The 21539-nt window shown below is 47.4% G+C and overlaps 1 protein-coding gene across 1 annotated transcript in view; it reads left to right on the top strand.

Annotated features, from left to right (window-relative positions):
- LOC118769493 (FERM and PDZ domain-containing protein 1-like) overlaps positions 1 to 20971 on the top strand; it is a 28424-nt gene extending 7453 nt beyond the window's left edge. Inside the window, exons 2-17 of the mRNA XM_036516619.1 lie at positions 1192 to 1338; positions 7547 to 7651; positions 8065 to 8225; positions 9995 to 10097; positions 11578 to 11623; positions 12344 to 12448; positions 13186 to 13281; positions 13525 to 13650; positions 13838 to 13957; positions 14431 to 14567; positions 15227 to 15353; positions 15449 to 15541; positions 15897 to 16079; positions 16674 to 16818; positions 17266 to 18153; positions 18456 to 20971. Coding sequence (XP_036372512.1) covers positions 7551 to 7651; positions 8065 to 8225; positions 9995 to 10097; positions 11578 to 11623; positions 12344 to 12448; positions 13186 to 13281; positions 13525 to 13650; positions 13838 to 13957; positions 14431 to 14567; positions 15227 to 15353; positions 15449 to 15541; positions 15897 to 16079; positions 16674 to 16818; positions 17266 to 18153; positions 18456 to 20971 — 4947 coding nt within the window. The 5' untranslated portion in view covers positions 1192 to 1338; positions 7547 to 7550. The remainder of the gene's footprint in view (positions 1 to 1191; positions 1339 to 7546; positions 7652 to 8064; positions 8226 to 9994; positions 10098 to 11577; positions 11624 to 12343; positions 12449 to 13185; positions 13282 to 13524; positions 13651 to 13837; positions 13958 to 14430; positions 14568 to 15226; positions 15354 to 15448; positions 15542 to 15896; positions 16080 to 16673; positions 16819 to 17265; positions 18154 to 18455) is intronic.
- The last annotated feature ends 568 nt before the right edge of the window (positions 20972 to 21539 follow it).

Below are 21539 nucleotides of genomic sequence, written 5' to 3'. Positions count from 1 at the left end.
TCATTTCCAAAGAAAAAGTTTTCTGAAAGTTGTGTCTGTCCTTTAGCGCCGTATGTGATATAATATTTAAGAGCAGATGGAAATTATGTGAGCTCAGAGCATCGGATGACACAAGTCAAGTAGTACAGTACAGGCTGTGGACCATTTTATATTTCATCAATGACAATATGATGAAATAGGCAGATGACATCATAAAGCAGCACTGAGAGCAAGAAATTAAAGATTTCCACAGAACCCTTGCACTCTTATGAAAAAGGAAATACTGAGACTTCCCCACATGAGACAGAGTTTTTGATGCAAACGTTCTTCTCTTGAAAAAAAAAAACACACACACACACACACACATACACACAACGGAGTCCAACGGCTCCCTGGTAGCTCCTTATGTCTTTGAAGAGGCCGTATTAAATATTCATTGCGGTGGAGCTGAAATTGGAGGGAAAAGGGCTTTACGGAGCTAGCCTTTCTGTTTGAGTGCTCTTTCACTCTGGTGCCTCCCTGTTTTGATTATGGCCCTGCCTTTGAGCAGAGCGAGGGGAAATGCGCTCTTTCATTTTTTAACCGCCCTCTTTTAAGTGAAAATTGTGTTAGGGTGAAGCTTTCATCATTAAGCAACAAAAAGCATGTGTACTCTCATGTATCAGCTTTTATGCTTCAAACCTGTGAGCATTCATTGTTTCATCACATTCAGATCCCATTGCTTGGTGAAACAGCCACCAACCTCTGTCTGGTCCTGTCTATCTCAGATTAGGAGCTCTTTTGTATCTGCTCGTTAGTTCTGTTGGGGTACAGAGTGAGTAACACTGTACACAAACATTAAGGATTGGGACTGTGGAACACCAGGAACAGGACTGGACACTGTTGATGGATATTCCCATTCAAATTAGTTCTAGCCACATAAATGACCCCACATAGGGTTTTTCTTTTCTCATTCATCCTTTTTTTTCTTCCATGGTGCATTAACATAACTTGGCTGGTCTTAATTGTCATCAGTCTGCTGTCAGATCACAAAAAATATGTGTGGTGACATATTTTGATGAGAAAAAAGGCACATTTCCTCTGAAGTCTATGCCTATTCTAACAAATGGCCATCTGCGTCAGGACAACTTAATACACAAGCACTAAATGCCTTTACTTTCAGACTTGAACTCTGTACTGGGTCATAATGCACTTCCTGTTTTCTGTTAGCAGCAGGGTTTGTACTGATTGGCCCAGATGTGCTGGAAGGCCGGCCTCCATTGACCATCAACCAATCCACAAGGAAAGTGCAGATCTGATGCTTGAAACTACAAGAAGGTTCTTATGTTGGGGAGCCCTGTGCTAGCAGGTGGCATTCAGGTAAGTAAGTAATCTTTCCTTCTGGGTTTAGGTGCTGTGGTTTATCTGTTGCTATCCTTAGCACCTTGATGTCTGGCTAGCTAATCTTTATTTTGGGACATCCAACATCCAGAGGTATCCAGAGGTATTGTGCAAGTACACCCCATCATTATGTCACCAGTTTTTACTGTGGGTGTCAGACACTATCTCCAGATGAGTATTGTATTTACTGTATGCCCCAATATGTATGGAGAGAAAATTGAAATGTTTCTTTGAAACCATGTGCCAAGTTTGTCTTTAAAAAAAATTGCAGTTGAAAAGCGTATGGCGACAATATGTATTCCATTTTATGAAATTGCGTGTATTTGTAAGGACAGGTGAACTAGAATCTATGACATTGAAACAACTTGTTATGGTGCAAAACAGACCACAAATAAGATCAAATAAGACCATCGGCATGGATATTTAGAGCTAATGGCCCACAGCCCAATGGTCCGTGCTGCCATCTAATCCCCCTTGAGGAGATCCTGTTCAAAAGCCACAACCAGGTTCTGAACAGTCATATTATCTCAGTGTTGTGGTATCGGAAGCGCCTTTTGAAGGGCAGCTACACTGGATCTCTGAAGAAAAAAAAAAAACAAAGTCAAGGACGTTCTTTTGGTGGAACAAAGCATTTATCAGATACCTTTGCAAGGGCTGTCCCCTTGGCTTATACCTGGTATGCCCAAGAAAACATTTTTGCTTTTTTGTTTGCTTACAGAGAGTATACAATTTATGATCAAGCCCTAATTGGTATGTTAGCCGGTAAAAGGAAGGTCAAGCATTCATAAAATATTAAATGGTTATCTGCCTGCAAAGGGACAGAACGAGATTTGGTCTATATCACATATATATATTCTCCTTTTGATCTGTCACTTTTGCATGCACTATTAATGGCTACAAACAGTCTGTAATGGCTGTCCTAATGGCTGTCTTGGTGAGCTGTGTACATCAGTTCCAAGCAGAGAGATTAGTAGGCAGTCGTCTCTGTCTGAAGGTTGTGTGATGCCAGAGTGGACATCTCTGAGAGTTAGTGCAGGCCTCCGTGGCCCCAGTCAACCCCTACACTGAATAGTTGTACTGTGCGTCAGCTCAATGAATGCGTGTACAGGTCATGATGGACAGGCTTTAGATCGCCCGTCACAAGTAATGGGCCTCGTCTGGTTCGACTGATACATATACCTCAATCATGTGAGACAAATGAAAAACACAGAAACAGACAGACGAACACACCCCTGGGAGATTCCATGAGAGAATCAGTCCCAGGGAAAGTGTTTGGTTGGCCACAAAGGCAGCCCTTCTGAATAAACATTGTAAGGGTAATTGATTTGCTGTGTGTTTGGTGCATCCAGATAAACACTTTCCCTTGAGTTCAGCTGCAAAGACGTCTTTTGGAAAAGCTTCAAATTTAAAAGTCAAATGTAAAAGTGTCATATACAGATATGAAAAGATAACTGGACGGTTATTTTCTTCCAGAGAGCCTTTAATGTTATGCTTTACTGTTGTGTGAGCGGCCTTAAGGCAGAAGGCGCAGGGTATGGAGCTCTGTGAGGCAGCCTCAGCGCTGAGGTGAGCTGCTCTGATCCGGATCAATGGGGTGACGCACTGACGCCCTGTTACAGCCTGCTGAAAACACTGCTTAATCTCATTAGCCTGCCCTACTGGAGGCACAGGGGTCATCTGTCTGTGTGAGTGTGTGTGCTCGCCCGTGCGTCTTTATGTGTGTGTGTGTGTGTGTGTGTGTGTGTGTGTGTGTGTGCGCTCGCGCGTGCGTCTTTATGCGTGTGTGTGTGTGTGTGCTCGCGCGTGCGTCTTTGTGTGTGTGTGTGTGTGTGCGTGTGTGCACGTGTTACTCTATGTCAGTGTATATTTGTGGCAGAAGAAGAAAGCAAAAAATTGAGAAATTCAAATATCCTCTTTCTGAGAGGGCAAGTGCTCCTGTGGCAGAGAGCTCTACATTATTGGTTTTTGTTTTTTTGATATGAAGCATGTGTCTGAGAGGTTGGTTAGGGTCGTGCATTCTAACTAAGGTATTTCGATCACTCAATCAAATTACTGTACTAGGATAGTAAATGCAAATATTGTTAGGTTAAACACTTTTGTTTGATACTCATGGCCATGACCGTAAACAGCTAATGCTCACATGCAGATCACAGAACTGTGCATATGATATAATGACCTCATACAATGACTCTATAGTACATTTCCTCTCCTGCTTTAGACCTGGAACCCTCCACATTGTCTCTGTCTCTCCTGGGACAGAAGCCCACATGGATAAGCTTCTCCTGTCTGTCTCTGATCCCTAGGAACAGACGGGCGATGACGGTCACTGATACTGTCACTCCACCGTGACATACCTGCCATGTCCGAATTCTTCCGCTCTGTCTGTGCAGATCTCTCAGAGACTGCTGGTCACCCGGGAGACCACGCACTCTGTAGTTCTTCCTGCCTCTGAAAGGGAAGTTGCAGTCACCACTTAAATGTCTGAATCTAAAGAGATGAGGTCCCATCAATATAAATCCACTATCAATTTAATGCTTGGGGAGTCCACCATCTTGGTTACTTCTTATGGGGATCTTTGGACCAAATGCTAAAATTTGATGAGGTTAGTCTGCCATCACTAGATATTCCGAAATCATATGTTTACAAATTACAAATTACACAACTGCTTTCGTTTTGAGATGGGAAAACAGTTTTTAAATGAGAGTAAAGGTGGGTTTTTGGGGGGTCCGGGGGGCGGGGGGCGGGGGGGTGGGGGGGGGTTTTGTAAACCGCCGTCGGTCTCCATGAATGGCATTAGGTCCATTAGCCATTAGCGTGGTGTTGGTCAGACCTCTGTGCCCTCATCAGCAAGCCCCCCTCCAATCCTCCACACGGGCTTAATGGAGGATCAGGCAATCTGTGCTGGGAAATTGGATTCCGCCTCTTTCCTCTTGCGCTAATCTGAAAACCTCCACAGTAACAGTGGGAGATGCCTATAGCGTTCTTCTTCTTCTTCTGAGCTTAGCGGTCATTTGAGATCGTCTCGATGCCTGATGGTGTCAGAAACACGCCTGCAGACCATCGCCTCTGGGAAAGCTATTGTGCTGTGGAGAAAAAAGGGAAGTGATTATTGCAGATGCAGGATAACAAGGAAATAATACAAGGAGAGGGAAAAGGCATGGACCTGCATGCTCCTGATGAGGGCCATGCTGGGTTACACAGCCTGATCTGTTACAGCACGTCCTTTTGAAGCATTTAAACAGTGTGTTTGGTGTGTACCTTTTTCCTCTTCAAAGTTATCTCTTTTTTTACTGGTGATGTTGTGTGGGTTTGTTCTGAATGCACTCATCAATAATTTAACTAATAATGGATCTAAATTAAAGGGATTTCCCTCATGGAAAAATGCAGAAGACCTCAGTCAGTCCTTCACCCAGAGAAAAAAATGTTGTTATTCTTTACAGTTTATATATAACTAACTCCCTTATGGATGAAGGAAGACCATCATGGCGCTTATCTCCTAGCTAATGCTTTACAGATATGATTTAATCAAGAGGCACTTTCCCAGGGTTAAAGCAGTAAAGTCGTAATAGCTGGTTCATTATGAGGTCACCCTATGAGTGGTAGCTTAGTTTAAGAAACCTCTGGCCTGTTCTATGCTAAATGATCACAAGTCAAATAAGCCAAGTTGTTCTCTCCAATGCTCGGAAAAAGAACAATCCTCATATTTGTATGTACATTTATTTCTTATTCTACAGGTACAGAGTTTTATCATTCGAACAGTGTTCTTAAATTCACTGATGCCACAAATTCTCTCCAATGCTGTCTGACAATGTGTGCATTGAAACCGCTCTGCACATTGCCTGAATGCAGGTAAAGCTGCTCTGTGTCTCTGCTGGCTGTAAGAGCGCCATTGAAGTGAGTGAAAACTCAGCATCTGCAGAGGCAACAATGTATGTGTAACCCATTGCAGTTAGGGAGGTAGCCCTTTTTCTGATTTTTTTTTTTTTTTTTTTGGAGTGTTGCTGTGGCAAGTAGACTCCAACACATTTGCATCGTTTATTATTTTGTCAGCAAAGTCTGCTCCTGGGCAGGAAAAAGTGAAGCCTTGGAGAAGGGAAGATTTGGCTTACGGCGGGAGCAGTTATTGGTCCCATTAGCGGGGCAGGCTCCGTCACTCATTGGTCTGAGTGAAAGCGGAGAGCAGGGGATAATGTGGCCGTGACTCATCGCTCGTGTCTCCGGAGACCGCTTTCTGTGTCACTAATGGACGGCGGGTCTCCATCGTAATGGTCCCAAATATCGTCTGTCTGCCGTGGGGCTCTGCATCTGCCCCCTGTCCCAGTCCCGGAGACCAGGCTGATATGCGTCCCGTGAGGAGTGACGTGTTGCGCTGACGTGTGTGTGTGTGTGTGTGTGTGTGTGTGTGTGCGTAGTTCACTCATTCATCACCTCATTCATTGACTCGTTCACTCACGCTCACTCTTCTCTACTCACACCCATTCACTCCTCACTTCCTACCTCAGACCCATTCATTTATTCATTTGTTATTTCATTCATTCATTCATTCCCATCTGAAGGTATTGGGCTCAAGAAAGCAGTTACACTTATCGGTAAATTAGAGTACCAAGTGATTAGAACAGTCCCGTCTGCTGAGATCGGTTGTCTACGTGCTGGTTCGCTGGCTCTTTTCCTATGTTAGTTGTGCCACATGTGCATTAATTGATTCACTGATTCTTTCATTAATATCTTATTCTTGAGTGGCTTGGATGGCACTCAGAAAAAGCCGCTTTCAAATGAGCTTCATGCTTAATTATACACTATTTATCTTAATTGCATGGTGTGGTCTTTGTGTTGGTTGAGGGGAGGAAGATTTTATGAATATTTTAGGGAATTCGCAGTGCAGTGTCTCTGCTCTCACTTTTAATGACTGAGGTAGGGCGTGGCAGGGGATGGAGAGAGATCTCGGATTACCCCTCCTGAGGGATGCCTTTTACAGAAGCCAGCACACACAGCACCAGCCGTCAGCAGACCAGAATGCCTGTCGGGACAGTCCTGCAGGAGCCATTTTTATCCTTGGTCAGGAACACGCCACATGGCCTTTCTGGGAAGAGATCAGCAAACCCAGTCATATTACAACCTTCTTTAAGAACAGGGTGCTCCAAGGGCTACAGTGCCAGCAGGCACATAACCGCCAGATTCAAGTAATCACTGTCCTAAGTGAACCAGTTCAGCTTCCATCCCCAGCTCCAAGAGTGTCAGTGCTGTAAAGATGACTAGAAATCTGATGGGCTGCAGCCCTCCAGGACCTGGGGAGGCGGGGGGGGGGGGGGGGGGGGGGGGGATTGAGTAGCCTTGATGCTGAGGATGTGGTCCTTTTTTTTTGCAAACTGAGGAGATGCGTTGGCCTCGGCGCTGGGAGGTGGAGATCTCATCGTTCCCTAATGCGATAAGGGTTAACAGCGTGGGCTTTCTGTGGCTGGAGATGCTGCCAGAGACAGGGCCGGCCCCGGCTTTGAGTAATGACTGTGAATCAATTGTTCCTTTCCATAAAAACACACACACACAAACAAGAAAGGATGTGTCTCAGCAAGAAGATGCTGAAATGCTTGCTGTCAAATTGCCTCTCTCTAACCTTTCACTGTGAGTATGCATTTTTTTCGTGCCAGCGGAAAAATGTTTAAATGCCAGGCGTTTAAATATGGCATTTGTCATCATGAATAATTCTCAGCGTAATGTAGTTATTGGATCTGACCTCACCTTGGTCTCACTCACTAAGCTAGGAAAACTAAAGTTACCAAGTTTAGCGATGGATGTATTTACAATATGAATCGTTTCTCAAAGACACTAACCTAGCTCTCTGAAGAATGTTCAGTAATGACAGCAAAAAATGGGATAATGGGAAAAAAATGAGACTAATTTCAAACAAGGCCCTCTTGTGTATTTATTGATTGCTGGCTTAGATAATGGAGTGCTAAGAGTTGGCAGTAGGCACCGTGACTGGATGGGTCTCTGCTTCTCTTTTGTGTAATTAAGTCTAATGAACTCTCTTTGTCCTGTTGCACTTTAAAGCAGCAAGTGGGAATGAAGGCAGACACTGACAGATTTCTGTTGCTGCTCCTTCCCTTGCTTTGTCTCCTGTTGTCTGTGTCCTGTGTGGCATGTCTTGTCTTTTGTCCCTTACACGTTTCCCTGTCCCTGTGTCTGACAGTTAAATGGAGGAGCAAGAGAGAAGCAGGTCTCCGTCTCGAAGGACCAGTCGGGTGGAGCAGGTGGTTGGGCGGTGGCTGCGGCGCACCCGTGACTCCAGCAGCAGGTGGGGGTGATTGTGTGAGCTTTCGCCTGTGTGAATCTGTGAGCTTTCAGCTGTGTGAATCTGTGAGCTTTTGACCTGTGTGGATCTGTGAGCTTATAGCTGTGTGAATCTGGGCTTTCACCTGGACACTGTGATTCTGTTTGCTTTCACCTGTGTGAATCTGTGTGAGCTTTCACGTGGACAATGTGATTCTGTGAACTTTCACCTGTGTAAATCTGTGAGCTTTCACCTCAACTCTCAGTCTGTGAGCTTTCAACTGGACACTGTGATTGTGTAAGTGTTCACCTGGAAAGTGTGATTCTGTGAGTGATCTCCTGGACGATGTCATTCTGTAAGCTTTTGTCTGGAAACTATGATTCTGTGAGCTTTCACCTGTGGTACTGACTCGGACACCGTGTCACCACTTTCTGTAGGGAGAGGACGCTAGGAGATGGAAAGTCGGGTGAAGTTGGCTCAGACCAGCGGAACTTCCCCATCCGGGTCACTGTGCAGATCCTGCGGGACCCCCTGCTGGATTCTCATGGGTTCACCATCTCCACCCAGCCACCCATCCTGGTGCAGGATGTCACTGCAGGTACTGCTTACTGCCACTACAGTTCTCATGCATGCGTGCCATTGCGTCTAAGCGTAGGACCAAACCCACAACCTCTGGAACCACTCAACACAACACCATACAAGAGTGGTGATTATCCCGCTGATGCAAAGTACCAGGTCACTGTCTTGAGAGGGATTGATGCCGCTGTTTATCAGAATCGGGGTCAGTTCCATTTCATTTTAGTCAATTCAGGGAATTACATTAATTATTGAATTGAAAGTCACCCATTATTTTCTATGAGGACTTTTATATTAATGAATTATATGTCAGTGCATGTACTGGATTAACTGAATTCAAATGGAACCGACCTCAGATCTGATGTTTGTTGCAAAAACCAGGTCTACACTGAGCTCAGATGTAGGGTTCTGGGTTGACATTACTGTTATTATAGTTGTTGGTGATGTCATTATTACTTTTCACAGTGGGATTAAATACAGGTTAGACTGATAATTTTAAAATTATGTGCTCAAAGTTTATGCCACAGAGAAACATCAAAACATAAGAGGAATGCAGCAAGCAATACTTAGTACAATTAAAATTAAAACCTCATTTACAATGAAATAAAAGCACAACTACAAACGCAAGAGAGAGCAGCTGTAATCTTCTTGGGCAGGGAATTCCACAGTCTGGGCACCAGTGCAGGAAAGCCTACATTACTCTTTGATGGTTCAATTTCTTTTTTGTTTTGGGCAACACACAAAAGGCCCTTTGCTGCCAGCTTTAGACTAAGCAGAGAGTCAGCATTTCAGCTAAGTACCCTGGGTAAGCCCATGTAATGCCTTCAAAGTCAGTAATAGCATCTAAAAATCAATCCTAAAAGCAACTGGTAACAAAGTTTAAGGAGGCTGAGATAATCGTAATTTTGTGCCTAGCATTCTGACTGCAGCATTGGACTAATATCTCTAGGTATATAGTACTCATGCTCATTTAAGGTGGAGACAAAAATGCCACAAAGTTGCATGTAGCTGTTTGCACTGAACAGACACAACACGCTATAATGGAAATCAATACTGTTGATGTTCCTCCATAAGAGTCCTGTTTAGAGATCAGCCACTTGTGGTTAGCTGCCGCTGAACTGTTGTTACACCCTGTATGCATCATGCTCACAAATGTATTACAGTTAATATGATAGTCTATTTACTTTAATGTGGTAGATAAGGGCATCTGTTAAATTACATGGTAGTAATAAACATTGATTTTTTTTAATTAAGCAGTCCCCTTAACCATGATGTCTTCCTTGTTGAGACTATAGCAGTGAGGAAAAAACAGATATTTGTCAGCAATTGTGTTAACAAATTGGCAAAATTGTATGTGTGTGTGTGTGTGTCTGTGTGTTTGTGTGTGTGTGTATGCATATGCGCTTCCCTTTTAGTCTGTTGACTAAGTCTACAACCGACCAGTGACTGATGACAACAGATATTAATCACTTGTCTCTTTTGACTGTCCCGGTGAAAGGTAGGGCCGTCCTCATCATCAGGTCTGCTGAGTGATGGTGTCTTAGTGAGTGCCTGTGTTCTTGTCCTGCAGTAAGCACTGGTCCAGGCTCTCTGTGGTAATCTCCATCTGGAGCTGGTGAGCAGGCTCTCCCAGGCCCCTGCGGGACTCCCCTCCATCCTGTCGGAATCTTGGCCCATAGGCGAACGCTTAATGAATGAGCAGGGCCCTGTGTATGCGTGTGTGCGTGTGTGCGTGTGTGCATGCGTGCATGTTCGAATGACTCACTTGGCCTCTTCCTGTGTGTGCTTCAGGTGGCCCTGCAGAGGGAAGACTTGTTCCGGGTGACCAGGTGCTGAAGATCAACAGTGTTGCGATAGACGACCTCTCCTCAGAGCAGGCAGCTGACATCATCAGGTAACTTCCTCACTGTCCGAGCCTCCCCATGCATTCTGGCTCTACAAAACGGGTTTACCTGCCCGTGCATCTGAGTCAGGAGTGCAGAGCTTTCAGTCTTCTCCCTGTTTGGTATGCGATCGGTGCATCTTTTCAGTGTCACAAAGAAAACACCATACTTTACCATGTACTTCTATCTTCAAAAGCTAAAATTGTAATTAACCACAACAGCAGCTCAGGAGATGAGACATGCACTTGCAGACAGCAGATAGCTACTAAATGTCACTTTCTTGCTTGTTCTCTCCCTTTCTCTCTGTCGCTCTTTCCTTTTTCACTCTACCTATCTCTCTTTCCATTTCTCTGTGTCTCCCTTTGTACACCTACATAATTAACGCAGCATGAAGTATCTATCAGGAACAAAACACCTACAGACTGTCAGCTCATCCTTGGGGAAGAGCCAGGTTGCATACTGGTTGCATTTTTTTTCTGGCCAAACACAGAAGACCCCTGTCTAATTTCAGAAAGATCTAGCTGAGATGCCTTGGAGGCAGTGGGTTATTAAGGAAACACTGTATTTAATTTCCTATCTCTCCGGGGTCATAAGTCTTCCGTTTACTGCCTGCTCCAAGATTGCATGGTACCAAAAACTAATTAGACAACCATTTTCATTTTAATTACAGCATCTTCTAATTCAGGTTATTTGTAGGGAGGGGAAAAAAAAACTTTTCTTGTTGTATCTTTCCAGAACATTCCCACTCTGATTACATTTGTTCAGAAGCAGGTGTGTGTGTGTGGCAGTGCAAGGGCCCCTGTGATTGGCAGGTTCAAATGTTCAAATGCAGTTTTAGATGTTTTAGCACTCCCTATTTTTGGCCTGTTATTACACAAATCTGCATATCAACTCTTTTTTAGTGTATTTTTAATTGGTGGCAGAGTAGTATAGTGGTAAGGAACACAACTTATAACTGTAAGGTTGTCGGTTCGACTCCCTACTGAGCCACTGCTGTTGTACCCTTGGGCAAGGTGCTTAACCCAGAATTTCCCCAGTAAATATCCAGCTGAATAAATTGATAACATGTAAAAAAGTGTACCCTATGTAAGTTGCTCTGGATAAGAGTGTCTGCGAAATGCCAGTAATGTAATTTATTGTTACATCACTATACATATTAGTTCATTGTTTGCCGCATTATGCGTGGTTGTCTATATGGGGAAAGGATCCCCACTTGTGCACAAGTCCTAGAGTGCGGAAACTCCCTCTGTGTCAGTGCAGGCCCCAGAGAAACTTTCCATTTGTGAATAATTCAGGAGGAGAGGGTCTTGAAAGGGATTGTTCCCACATTTCATGTTATGGTGCCTCTGGGACGTTCTGTCAGCACAAACACATCAGCTGCTTGTCTGTAATGAGATGCTAGCTTTGCTAGCTTTGCTAGCCAATGAGAGTGAGATTGTTGTGCCTCTTCCAATCACGTGTGTCCACTTTCTTTGTCTCCTTTCTGCCCAGGGAGTCACAGGACTCAGTAACCATGACAATCCTCAGACACACAGTGGTGAGTGTACTCTCTGTCCAGGGCAGGTGGGGGGGGGGGGGGGGGGGGGTGCAAGATCATTGAATCTGCTTTTCCTCTCTACTCAGTCTCCATTAATGCCATTGATTGACTGTTACTCCTTTCCTACCGTCTGGTTATAGAGCAGCAGTGTCATTGTAGGAGCTTTGGGCAAGATCTTTGTCCAAAGCCCTGGTCTCACCACCTGGGATCTGAACCCCTGACCAGAGCGTGACGTAGCCCAGTCCAGTGAACCACTCTGCTGGCTGAAAAATCTGGTCTCTACCTCTTTTTGATAGATACATAGTCTGAGAATCTCCTACTAAGAAGACCCCACCCACTAAAAATAATAAAGTAAAATCAAACATGTCTAAAAAAATCTGATACTGATCCAAATGGAAATTGTGTGCCTTGCAATAAAGAGATAGGAGTTCTTGTTAATTCAAGGTCAACCTGAGAATCAATATGGACGGATGTTTTTTGTTCTCCTATGGGGTTCTGAATAGCATATCCTAGTGCACATTCTTCTCAATGTGTTTTCTTCCTGCTGTGAGTGTATATGGATATTAATATCCTCTGCAGCGTCATCTGAATGAGATGAATGAGAATCTCTGCTCTGACTCTCCATGGGGACAGATGTGCTCTGCACATTGCACCAGGTGCCTTTGTGTGTGTGTGTGTGTGTGTATGTGTACACAGGTTGATGTATGTGTCATATCCCAGGGGCCGAAGTCATCCTTCATCACTGCAGAGAAGAGGGCACGTCTGAGGACCAATCCGGTGAAGGTGCGCTTCGCAGAGGAGGTGGTGGTCAACGGTCACTCTCAGGTCAGAAACTCCGGTACTCTGACTCTGAAACACCCCTCAGGCCCATACTTCACCCTATAGCACTATGTCTGTGAAAACGTTCTTTTGTTTTTTTTTTTTTGCATTGTCCACAAATCAGTGGGCTCCAGAGACAAAGAGGTTTGTGACACTACAACAGATGACCAGTGTAGCCCGTCTGTTAGGGGACCATTATTTCATTTCGTAGTCATGTGTCCTCCCATTTCTTGTCTGGCTGGCCGTGAGAGAAACCTGATATGGCTCAGCTGTGTTCACATCACTACACAGTTATATAAATACCTGCCTCCAGAAAGCCATGCAAGAGACCTTCATTATTTATCAGTCTGAATGAGTAATCAATACCCCTGATTCACTCAAACGTAGATTCATTTAGAGAGATTCAAATAAATGAAGGAAACTGGCAAGTTGAATGTCTATGGCAGATGTTTCTTGAGCCTACCTGAAGTCTGTCACACGACAGCTTGATCGTTAATGGCAGTGAGTGCCCTTTGAGCCACATAATCAGCTGTCAGATTTATCCATTATCCTTTTACTCAAGCACCACTTTCAAACAGAATCTGTGGAGCTGTTCATTTTTTTCTTGAGTAATCAAAAGAGGCAACTCCCAAGCAATCGATTAATAACCCTCAAGCTTATCATAAAGCGCAGCGCTAGCAAGTTTTGATGATAGGTTTTGTGGATCCACTGAATCTTTCATTTGTTATTTTTGCCATCTCTAGGGAAACTCGCTGCTCTTCCTGCCCAACGTTCTGAAGGTCTACCTGGAGAATGGCCAGACTAAGGCCTTTAAATTTGAAGCTACCACCTCTGTGAAGGTATCCATCCTTAATGTATGAACAGTATTCGTTCAGTGGATGAACAGTGTACAGTGGAGCTGAGAGAGGTCAAAAGCTGAGCACAGTAGCTGTTGTGTTGGCACCTGAGAGCTGATCAGAGAGGCAGAAGAAACAGGGGATTCCTGCAGTCTCGGCTTTGTTGAAAAGGAGCTGGCTAGGTGCTGGGCGCATTCTGCAATGGGATGAAGGATCTTTTTGGTCTCCTGCTGTCTCCTCTGCCAGGACATTGTGATGACTCTGAAGGAGAAGCTCTCCATCCGCTGTATAGAGCACTTTGCTCTGGTCCTGGAGCAGCAGTACAGCATCACCAAACTACTGCTGTTGCACGATGAGGAGCTCATTCAACAGGTACATATGTGCAGACACACACACGCGTACACACACACATACACACACATACACACACACACACACACACCTATGACATTGACATGCTTCATCATCGAAACACACATACCCACATACAGTATTATATAACATATCATAGAACACCGTCCCCTTTGTGAATGCACTAATGAGCCGTGCACCCTCCCAGGTGGTGCAGAGGAAGGAGTCCCATGACTACAGGTGTCTGTTCCGCGTCTGCTTCATGGCCAGAGACCCCCTGCACATGCTGCAGGAGGACCCCGTGGCCTTTGAGTACCTCTACCTGCAGGTGGGTCACAGGAACTGAAATTTACACTCTACAGTTTTAGGTTTTGTCTGATACAATATTTCTTATTTTAGAGCACTGAAAGTGTTCCTTGATAAGGGAATCTAAGTGACACAATGCTAATAATGATACTAATTGATACTAAAAGACAAAAGTATCATTAGTAATACCAAAGAAATCCTTCTATAAATAATACCAAAAAATCCTTCTATAAATACAGTATTTCTGTTAGTATTTTACCTATTTTACCAATTATTATGAATTATTATTGATTATTAATTATTACTATTCATATTATAGCTGTGATTGTAAAATAATGGTAATGAGGATATTAATTACAATTGTATTGCATGAGCATGTGCGTGTGTAAGCGCCGTATTGTGTACTGTGAGTGAGGGGATGAAGTGATGGAGTGGTAGAGGCGGAGTCTCTGTGTTTGCATGGCGGGGGTGTGTGACTGCGCCGTGTGTCACCAGAGCGTCAGTGACGTGCTACAGGAGCGTTTCGCCATGGAGATGAAGTGCAACACCGCCCTGCGCCTGGCGGCCCTGCACATCCAGGAGCGGCTGGCCAGCTGCGGCCAGACGCACAAGACCTCCCTCAAGAGCATCACGTGGGTGCATGCCTGCGCAGACCTGCACGGATACACACGCACGCAGGAACACAAACACGCACAGAGGCACACTCACACACACACACACACAGACACACAGAGGCACACTCACACACACACAGGCGCACACAGGCATATACACACAGACACACAGAGGCACTCTCACACACACAGGCGCACACACACACACATACACACACACTGACCCACACACAGACACACAGAGGCACACTCACACACACACACTGGTGCATACACAGGCACAGACACACTGACCCACACACATACACATGCACGCACGCACACACACACATACACAGACACTGACCCACACACATACACATACAGGCAAACAAACTCACTGACATTCATAGAGGAACACACACTCCCTCATACACACAGACATACACACAAACAGGCAAACCTACCTTGAATGCCATCCTGATACAGGCATGTGGTTGTACACAATATGCAATGAAATATGAGATGGCTTGCAGTTCATCAAACTCCCCAGATGGGGGCTCACTACCACAGACACCGACTGTACACACAATAACTACACAGTAACTACAATCAGAGGTGAAATCACACAGGCCAGTGCAGGTACTGTAGCATTAATTCTTCATTTCCCCTAACCATTTATTTTTAATTTACTTTAGGAAAAACTGGGGTATTGAGAACTTTGTGTCCCCAACCCTGCTGAGGAATATGAGAGAGAAAGACCTGAGAAAGGCCATCAGCTACCACATGAAGAAGACCCAGGCCCTCCTGGAGCCTCGGCAGAAGGTGAGGTCAAGCGAAAATCCAACTACATTAACTATTTAACTTTCATTACCGCAGCTGTCGATGCTGAGCGGTGTTCTGGCTCTGCCTCCACACAGGTGATATCGGCAGCACAAGCTCGGCTGAACTACCTGAACCAGCTCGGGGAACTCAAGTCGTACAATGGGAAGTCTTTCAGTGCTACCATGATGGTAAGACAAGACACCTGCATGTGTTCGGGGTCATATTGTGCGGGTGTTTGGCTGGGTTAAAGTGTTTGTTGTCACCTAAACCAAGTTGCACTTAAACTAAAGCAGATTCGATTGGTCAGTGTCATGATTTAAATGTTTGGGAAACAGTGTATGAGAGGAATGTTATGCAGGTGAATGGCTACGCAAGAATTTCTAAAAAAAAAAGGGGTAAAACATTCTTATCAATGTTTAAGGCTAATTTAAGTGATTCTTCTTCCATAACCCCGTAAGTCAGAGACTTTGAGTAGAATTTGGGGGGGGGCTATGTAACGACATGCCTCTCTGTGTCTTTGTGTCCCCCACCACCAACCCCCAGCTCCAGGACAGAGAGTCCATGGTGAGCCTTCTGGTGGGGGCCAAGTACGGCGTCAGCCAGGTGATCAACCACAAGCTGAACATCATGACCACCCTGACCGAGTTCAGCAGCGTCAGCCGAGTGGAGCTGCTGCCGGAGTCCGACAAGGTCAGCCTGGTCAAGATCTACCTGCAGGATGTCAAGGTACAGAACCGACACCGACCGCACCGGGAATGGGAGTGTGCTGCGTTGTAACCAAAGGGTTTCCAACTTAAATCCTGGGTGCAGCCCTGCCGTTGTAAACTACAGCAAAGTGCTTACCGTAATCTAATTTCCCTCTGTAAATATCCGCCCGCATAAATGGATTACGTGCATGAGATAAGTAAGTGATCGTTAAGCGCCGCATTGGTTCAGTGCAGGAGGTCTGTGCCCTACGCCTCTGGTGAGGGTAACACCGTCTGATTCCTTTTCCTGGAGTTCGTCTCATGCTGCTGAGGTCAGAATAAATGCTAAAAGTCTTTGTCACTGTGGCCAAAAACATGAGCAAATGGAAACTTGGCTCAAGCCTCCACCTGCACATTTCAGAAGCCTAGTCATCCTGGTATCCATTACTTCTCATATATCTGTGTGTATGTGTGTGTCTGTGTGTGTGTGTGTGTGTGTGTGTGTGTGTTTATGTGTGCGTGTGTGTGTGTGTATGCATGTGTGCATGCATTTGTGTCTGTGTGTCTGTGATCTCTGCATGTGTCTGTGGTATGTGTGTGTGTGTGTGTGTGTGTGTGTGTGTGTGGTCTCCAGCCCATCACACTGATGCTGGAGTGCCAAGCTGCAAAAGACCTGTCCTGCCTGGTGGCTGGCTACTGCAAGCTGCTAGTGGACCCAACGCTGTCCATCTTCTCCTGGCCTGGGAGCCCCAAGGTGCACCGCATTTCGGCCGAGGAAGGTATGGAGGCCAGGGACAGGGGGAACCTAACGGTGATGATACAGAACTGTTGTGGTCATGATAATTTCATTAGTCCCTGTGATTTAAAGGACATCCAATGCTGTTTTCCAGAAGTATTATCTGTAGTTTACCTTACAATTGTTTTCACGAGCATTCATACTTGGGGCTTAAAATTAATTAGCAATCAATTAGAATGTTCCAGAAAAAATGGTTAAGCATTGAAAGTGTACCTGGGAACTCAGTTTTTTAAAAAAGGGAAAGCTTTTAGTTCAAAGTACCAAATATGCAGTACTCCCAATAAATGGCCCTTCCAAACACAATATACAATATAATTGTTTTAATATAAATATACCTAATTAAATGCTTCTCCTAGGTTTATTTCTTCAAAGAACATTGAATGAGTAGCCCTTTTCTGAGATACTGAATGAGTTTTTTGTGTGTTTGAAGGTTACGTGTCAAGGGGTTGTAGTGACTCAGAGGAGTCCTCTGAATTGGACTCCACCGACATGCTGGTCAACCTGCGCTTCTCCAGTGACGACACCAGGGCGGCACCAGAGGGCGATCACCAGGCAGTGGAACAGAGGCAGAAAAACGAGAGGGAAAAAGGAGGGAGAGAAGGAGAGGGGGCGGAGCTTCAGCAGAATGAGCCTGTGGCAGTGGGGTCAGGAGGGCGTGAGGGGGCGGAGGGTGGAGAAGTGGTGGAGGAGAGAGCTGAAGAGCACGCTGGCGAGGACGTACTGTCCGAGGCGTCGGACTCCTGCCGCACTGACTCCCGTTTCAACCCCAGCCTCTCCAGCGACTCCATGGACGCCTTGGAGGAAGACGACCTTGTAGCCTGTTCCTCCAGCCATCCCTACCACACTTACCTTCCTGACATACATGCACAGCACAAACCAGAGGGCTACGGGGGCACCTGCACCAATGACACCCTCAGCCCCCGTCCTGCTAGCATCAGCAATGACAGTGACCCTTGCCTGTGCTTCGCTGACCTCTCCCGCATGCCAGACTGTCTCCCCAGCCCGCCAGAAGCCAGCGAGGAAGAGGAGGAAGAGGAGGAGGCACAGCGCGACGTGTTCACCTTTGAGGAGAACGACGCGCGGCACTACTACAACATCTGCTCCAACGTCACGCCTGACAGCGCGCGCAGCCTCTCCCAGCCCCGGCCCTGCCACGCCCAGGAAGAGGCGGGGCCAAACCCGCCGCAGGACATGGAGCCAATCCCCATCCTCCAGCCGCCGCCCGGATTTGGAGACAGCAGCTCGGAGGACGAGTTTTTCGACGCGCAAGAAATGTTCATGTCTCCAGAGGTTTCGGTGGCGGGGGAGGACACCACAGGTCTGTTTGCATTACTGTTAACAGAAATTACCTAAAATGCATTCTTCTAGACAAATGGTAATGAAGTGTCACTATTTTGTGCTGATAAAAATGTATTTTTTTTATCAATGAAGTCATTAGAAAAATTAGTTAAACACAGTTTGATTGATGTATTGACTCTAATGAATAAGTCTGTTTAATTCTAATTAACTTGCAGAAGATAAGGGCTTATCTGGGTGACTCAAGTGGAGGCCTGGACGTCCAGGGGCACAACAAAGAGGGAACTTTGGTTTTAATTACCATTTAATGTCTCCTCTTTCCAGAAACAGGGAGGGAGACGAGCGGCATGACTCGCACACTGAGCCTCAGCGATATCGGAGTCAGTGTGGCGGAACGGGGGAGGGACGAGGACCAAGAGGGCAAGGGGGCGGGGCTCCCGCGGCACGCGAGGAAGAAGTCCCGCAAGCGGCGCTCCTACATGGAGACGGACTACACCTCGCAAGTGTCCTTCCCGGGACAGGGCAGGGACGCAGCGGACGAGGACCAGCTCTGCTGCGTGGATAGCCAGCACCCATGCCCCACGGTCTCCTTCCTGATCAGCTCGGAGGGGGAGCCGGCCCTGCTGGAGTCCAAGCCCATCTTCGGCTCCGGCTGCCATCTGCTGGACCCCCTCCACCATGGCCCAGAGAGCCAGGAGGCCAGCAGGAGCAAGCGGCTGTCCTCGGAGCTGATGGAGATGGAGCCGGACACCATGGAGTCCAAGTCAGTGACGGAGCTGGTCTCCGCAGCCTTGCCCCAGATCATGGCAGTGCGGTGCCGTCTGGGGCCGGAGGGGAGAGAGTCAAGCTCCAGGCAGCCCACGGAGACAGAGAGCGACTTTTCCGACACAGAGGGAAAAGTCAGCACTGACAAGGACTCTGTGGAAGGAGGAAGGAGAGGAAGCACTGAAGAACAGCAAGGACAGAATTCAACGGAAAAATCACAGAGGAAGCTATCAGCCCCCTGTTTGGACTGGGGGGTGGATGCTGAAGAAGGACTTGTACTATCTAAAGTTAGGACTTCCCCTGTCCAGCCATCGCAGCTTCCTCTAACACAAACTGCTGTCCCAACCATATCCGACGTCTCAAGCTCCCAAGAGGATGAGGAAGAGGGGACGAGTGAAAAGCAGGGCCTGGAAGAGGCATCTCACAGCATCCCCCCAGGAAAGCCTGAGGGAAGCAAAGCTTGTTTGCCCTTGGCACTCAAAAAGGGAATTTCCCTCAGTCACGAGAGTCTCGTGTGTCTCAGAGGTGAGGTAGCTTCTGCCACTACCAGTTCTACTGCAGTCATAGAGGTTGGCGCCACAACAAAAGACACAGGCGGTTTCAAATTTCGAGGCTGCCCGTCAGGCATCGTGGGTAGGCTGTCCGCCTCCACCCTGCGAGGCAAGATCCACAGTCTGCCGTGGTACTTGTACCGGTCACACGAGGCTTTAAGCAGCTATGAAGGCAGCACCACAAACAAGAGTAGTGGTTCACGAAGGTTCTCCGACACCAGCCAGGGTGCCACAGAGATCACAGAGGATGCGGAAGATATCCCCGAGGTGGCGGATGAAGTCACTGAGATCACAGATGAACTCACAGAGGAAGACTCAGAGGAAGTCACAGAGATGGCCACCGAGGTCACAGAGGACATCACGGAAGTGGCCCCTCAAGTGCTGGAGGATGTGACTGAGATTATCACTGCATCCCCTCGCACAGTTCTGCCATCACTAACCCATGATGATCCAGTTGTGGGTGTGAGCCCTCAGGAGGCTGTGGCACAGGCAGGTTGCCAGTTGTCTCAGGCAGAAGCTGAGGAAAGGGACCTACCCACTGCGGTATGTGGAGTCTTTACACACTGTGAGTCTAAGCAGCCCCAGCCCTGGGCCCACCCCTGCCCGGAGGGGAAAGCCAGCTTCGGGTGCAGCTCAATGTCACCCCTGGAATGTCCCTCCTTACCCGAAGAGGCTCCGACCCCCATGGAGGTCTGCGGGTGTCAGACCGTCTACACTAACTGCTTCAGCGGGGCGCTGGATGGGAGCAGCTTCGACGAGGAGCTCACAGTGTACGAGTTTTCCCGCCGGACGCAAGGGATGGAGGGGGCTCCCTTAATGACCACCCCGCCTTCCTCCTTCTCTTCATCCTCCCTGTCTTCCTCCCCTTCTTCCTCCATCTCCCCTTTCTCCCGAGGCGTCCTCCCCGCTTCCTCCTCCACCGAGCTCAGCCCTCTGCTGTCTCCTCTGGACCCTGCCGACTGCTACCCGCCCGAGTCCCTGGAGGACACCCTTAACCAGCTGCGTAACCGGCGCTACGGCCTCCCGGGGGGGTTCTCCGCGATACAGCGGGACGTGGAAGAGCTCCTGGCCCTCCTGCAGGGCCGGGGGGTAGAGCCCCACAGCCTGCGGGGGGGCCAGCACCACCGGGAGACCTGCGTCGAGCACTTCTCTGAGAACAAGCGCCTCCTCCACGCTGAGGCGCGCAAGCTGATGTCGGGCTGCCAGCGGGTGACCCGGGTGGGCCAGACCCCCGAGGAGACGCTGCGGTGCCTGGCGGAGAGCTTTCGCACGCTGGTGCAGCTGGCCAGCGTCTGCCTGTGGTTCTCCAGCTGCGCCCGCTGCGAGGGGCGGCACGAGGAGGCGCTGGGCGGCCTGCGGGAGGTCGCCAGGACGTACATGGAGTTCGCCCAGGCAGCCGAGCGGGCCGGCGGGAGGAAGAGCTGCCACGACCTCAGCGTCAAGCTGCTGGCCCGCCAGTGCACCGCGCTGACCGCCTCTGTCTTCTGCCTCACGCAGCTGTTCCGGACCCTCACCGCTCTCTGAAGCGACCTTTCACCCTCGACACCTCAATCTCTGAATGACTGTGTGTGATGTTCGAGGGGGAAGGGCGTACTCCAGTTCAACTGGGGCAAGGGATCGGAGATATTCTCATATTCTTCTGGGATAGGAGAGATTCTCATTGGCAGTGAGATGTGCATGCGGGGCGCAAGTGCACACTCACTGATATGCTTACTCACATTCAAACCTGAACTGAGGAACTTGTACTTGTCAAGTGGAGCCAACCGCAAAGACTACAATTATTTGGCCTCCCACAACATTGATAACTAGAGCTAAATCATGCATTTCTTATCCACGTATTTATGTTTGTAAATATGTTCGAACTTCCTGTATATTTATTTACATTTTCAGTTATTTATTTATTTAATTACTTAGTTCCTCGTTCCTTGCTCTCAGTTTCTCGCTCGCTCGATGGTCCGCGGCCCGGGGGAATCGTGCGGCCGAAAGCACCAGTAGGCGAAGGCTCCATCTCTCGGCCGGGTCGCCATATTTCTGCTGCATGCCATTCTTTACCTCCTGCCTGAGAGCAGAACACGACTGCGTTTCATCCGCT

The sequence above is a fragment of the Megalops cyprinoides genome, chromosome 22 (assembly GCF_013368585.1).
Source record: "Megalops cyprinoides isolate fMegCyp1 chromosome 22, fMegCyp1.pri, whole genome shotgun sequence".
Lineage (NCBI taxonomy): Eukaryota > Metazoa > Chordata > Actinopteri > Elopiformes > Megalopidae > Megalops > Megalops cyprinoides.
The sequence above is the reverse complement of the archived record's forward strand: the minus strand, read 5'-3'. Positions and strand labels throughout refer to the sequence as shown.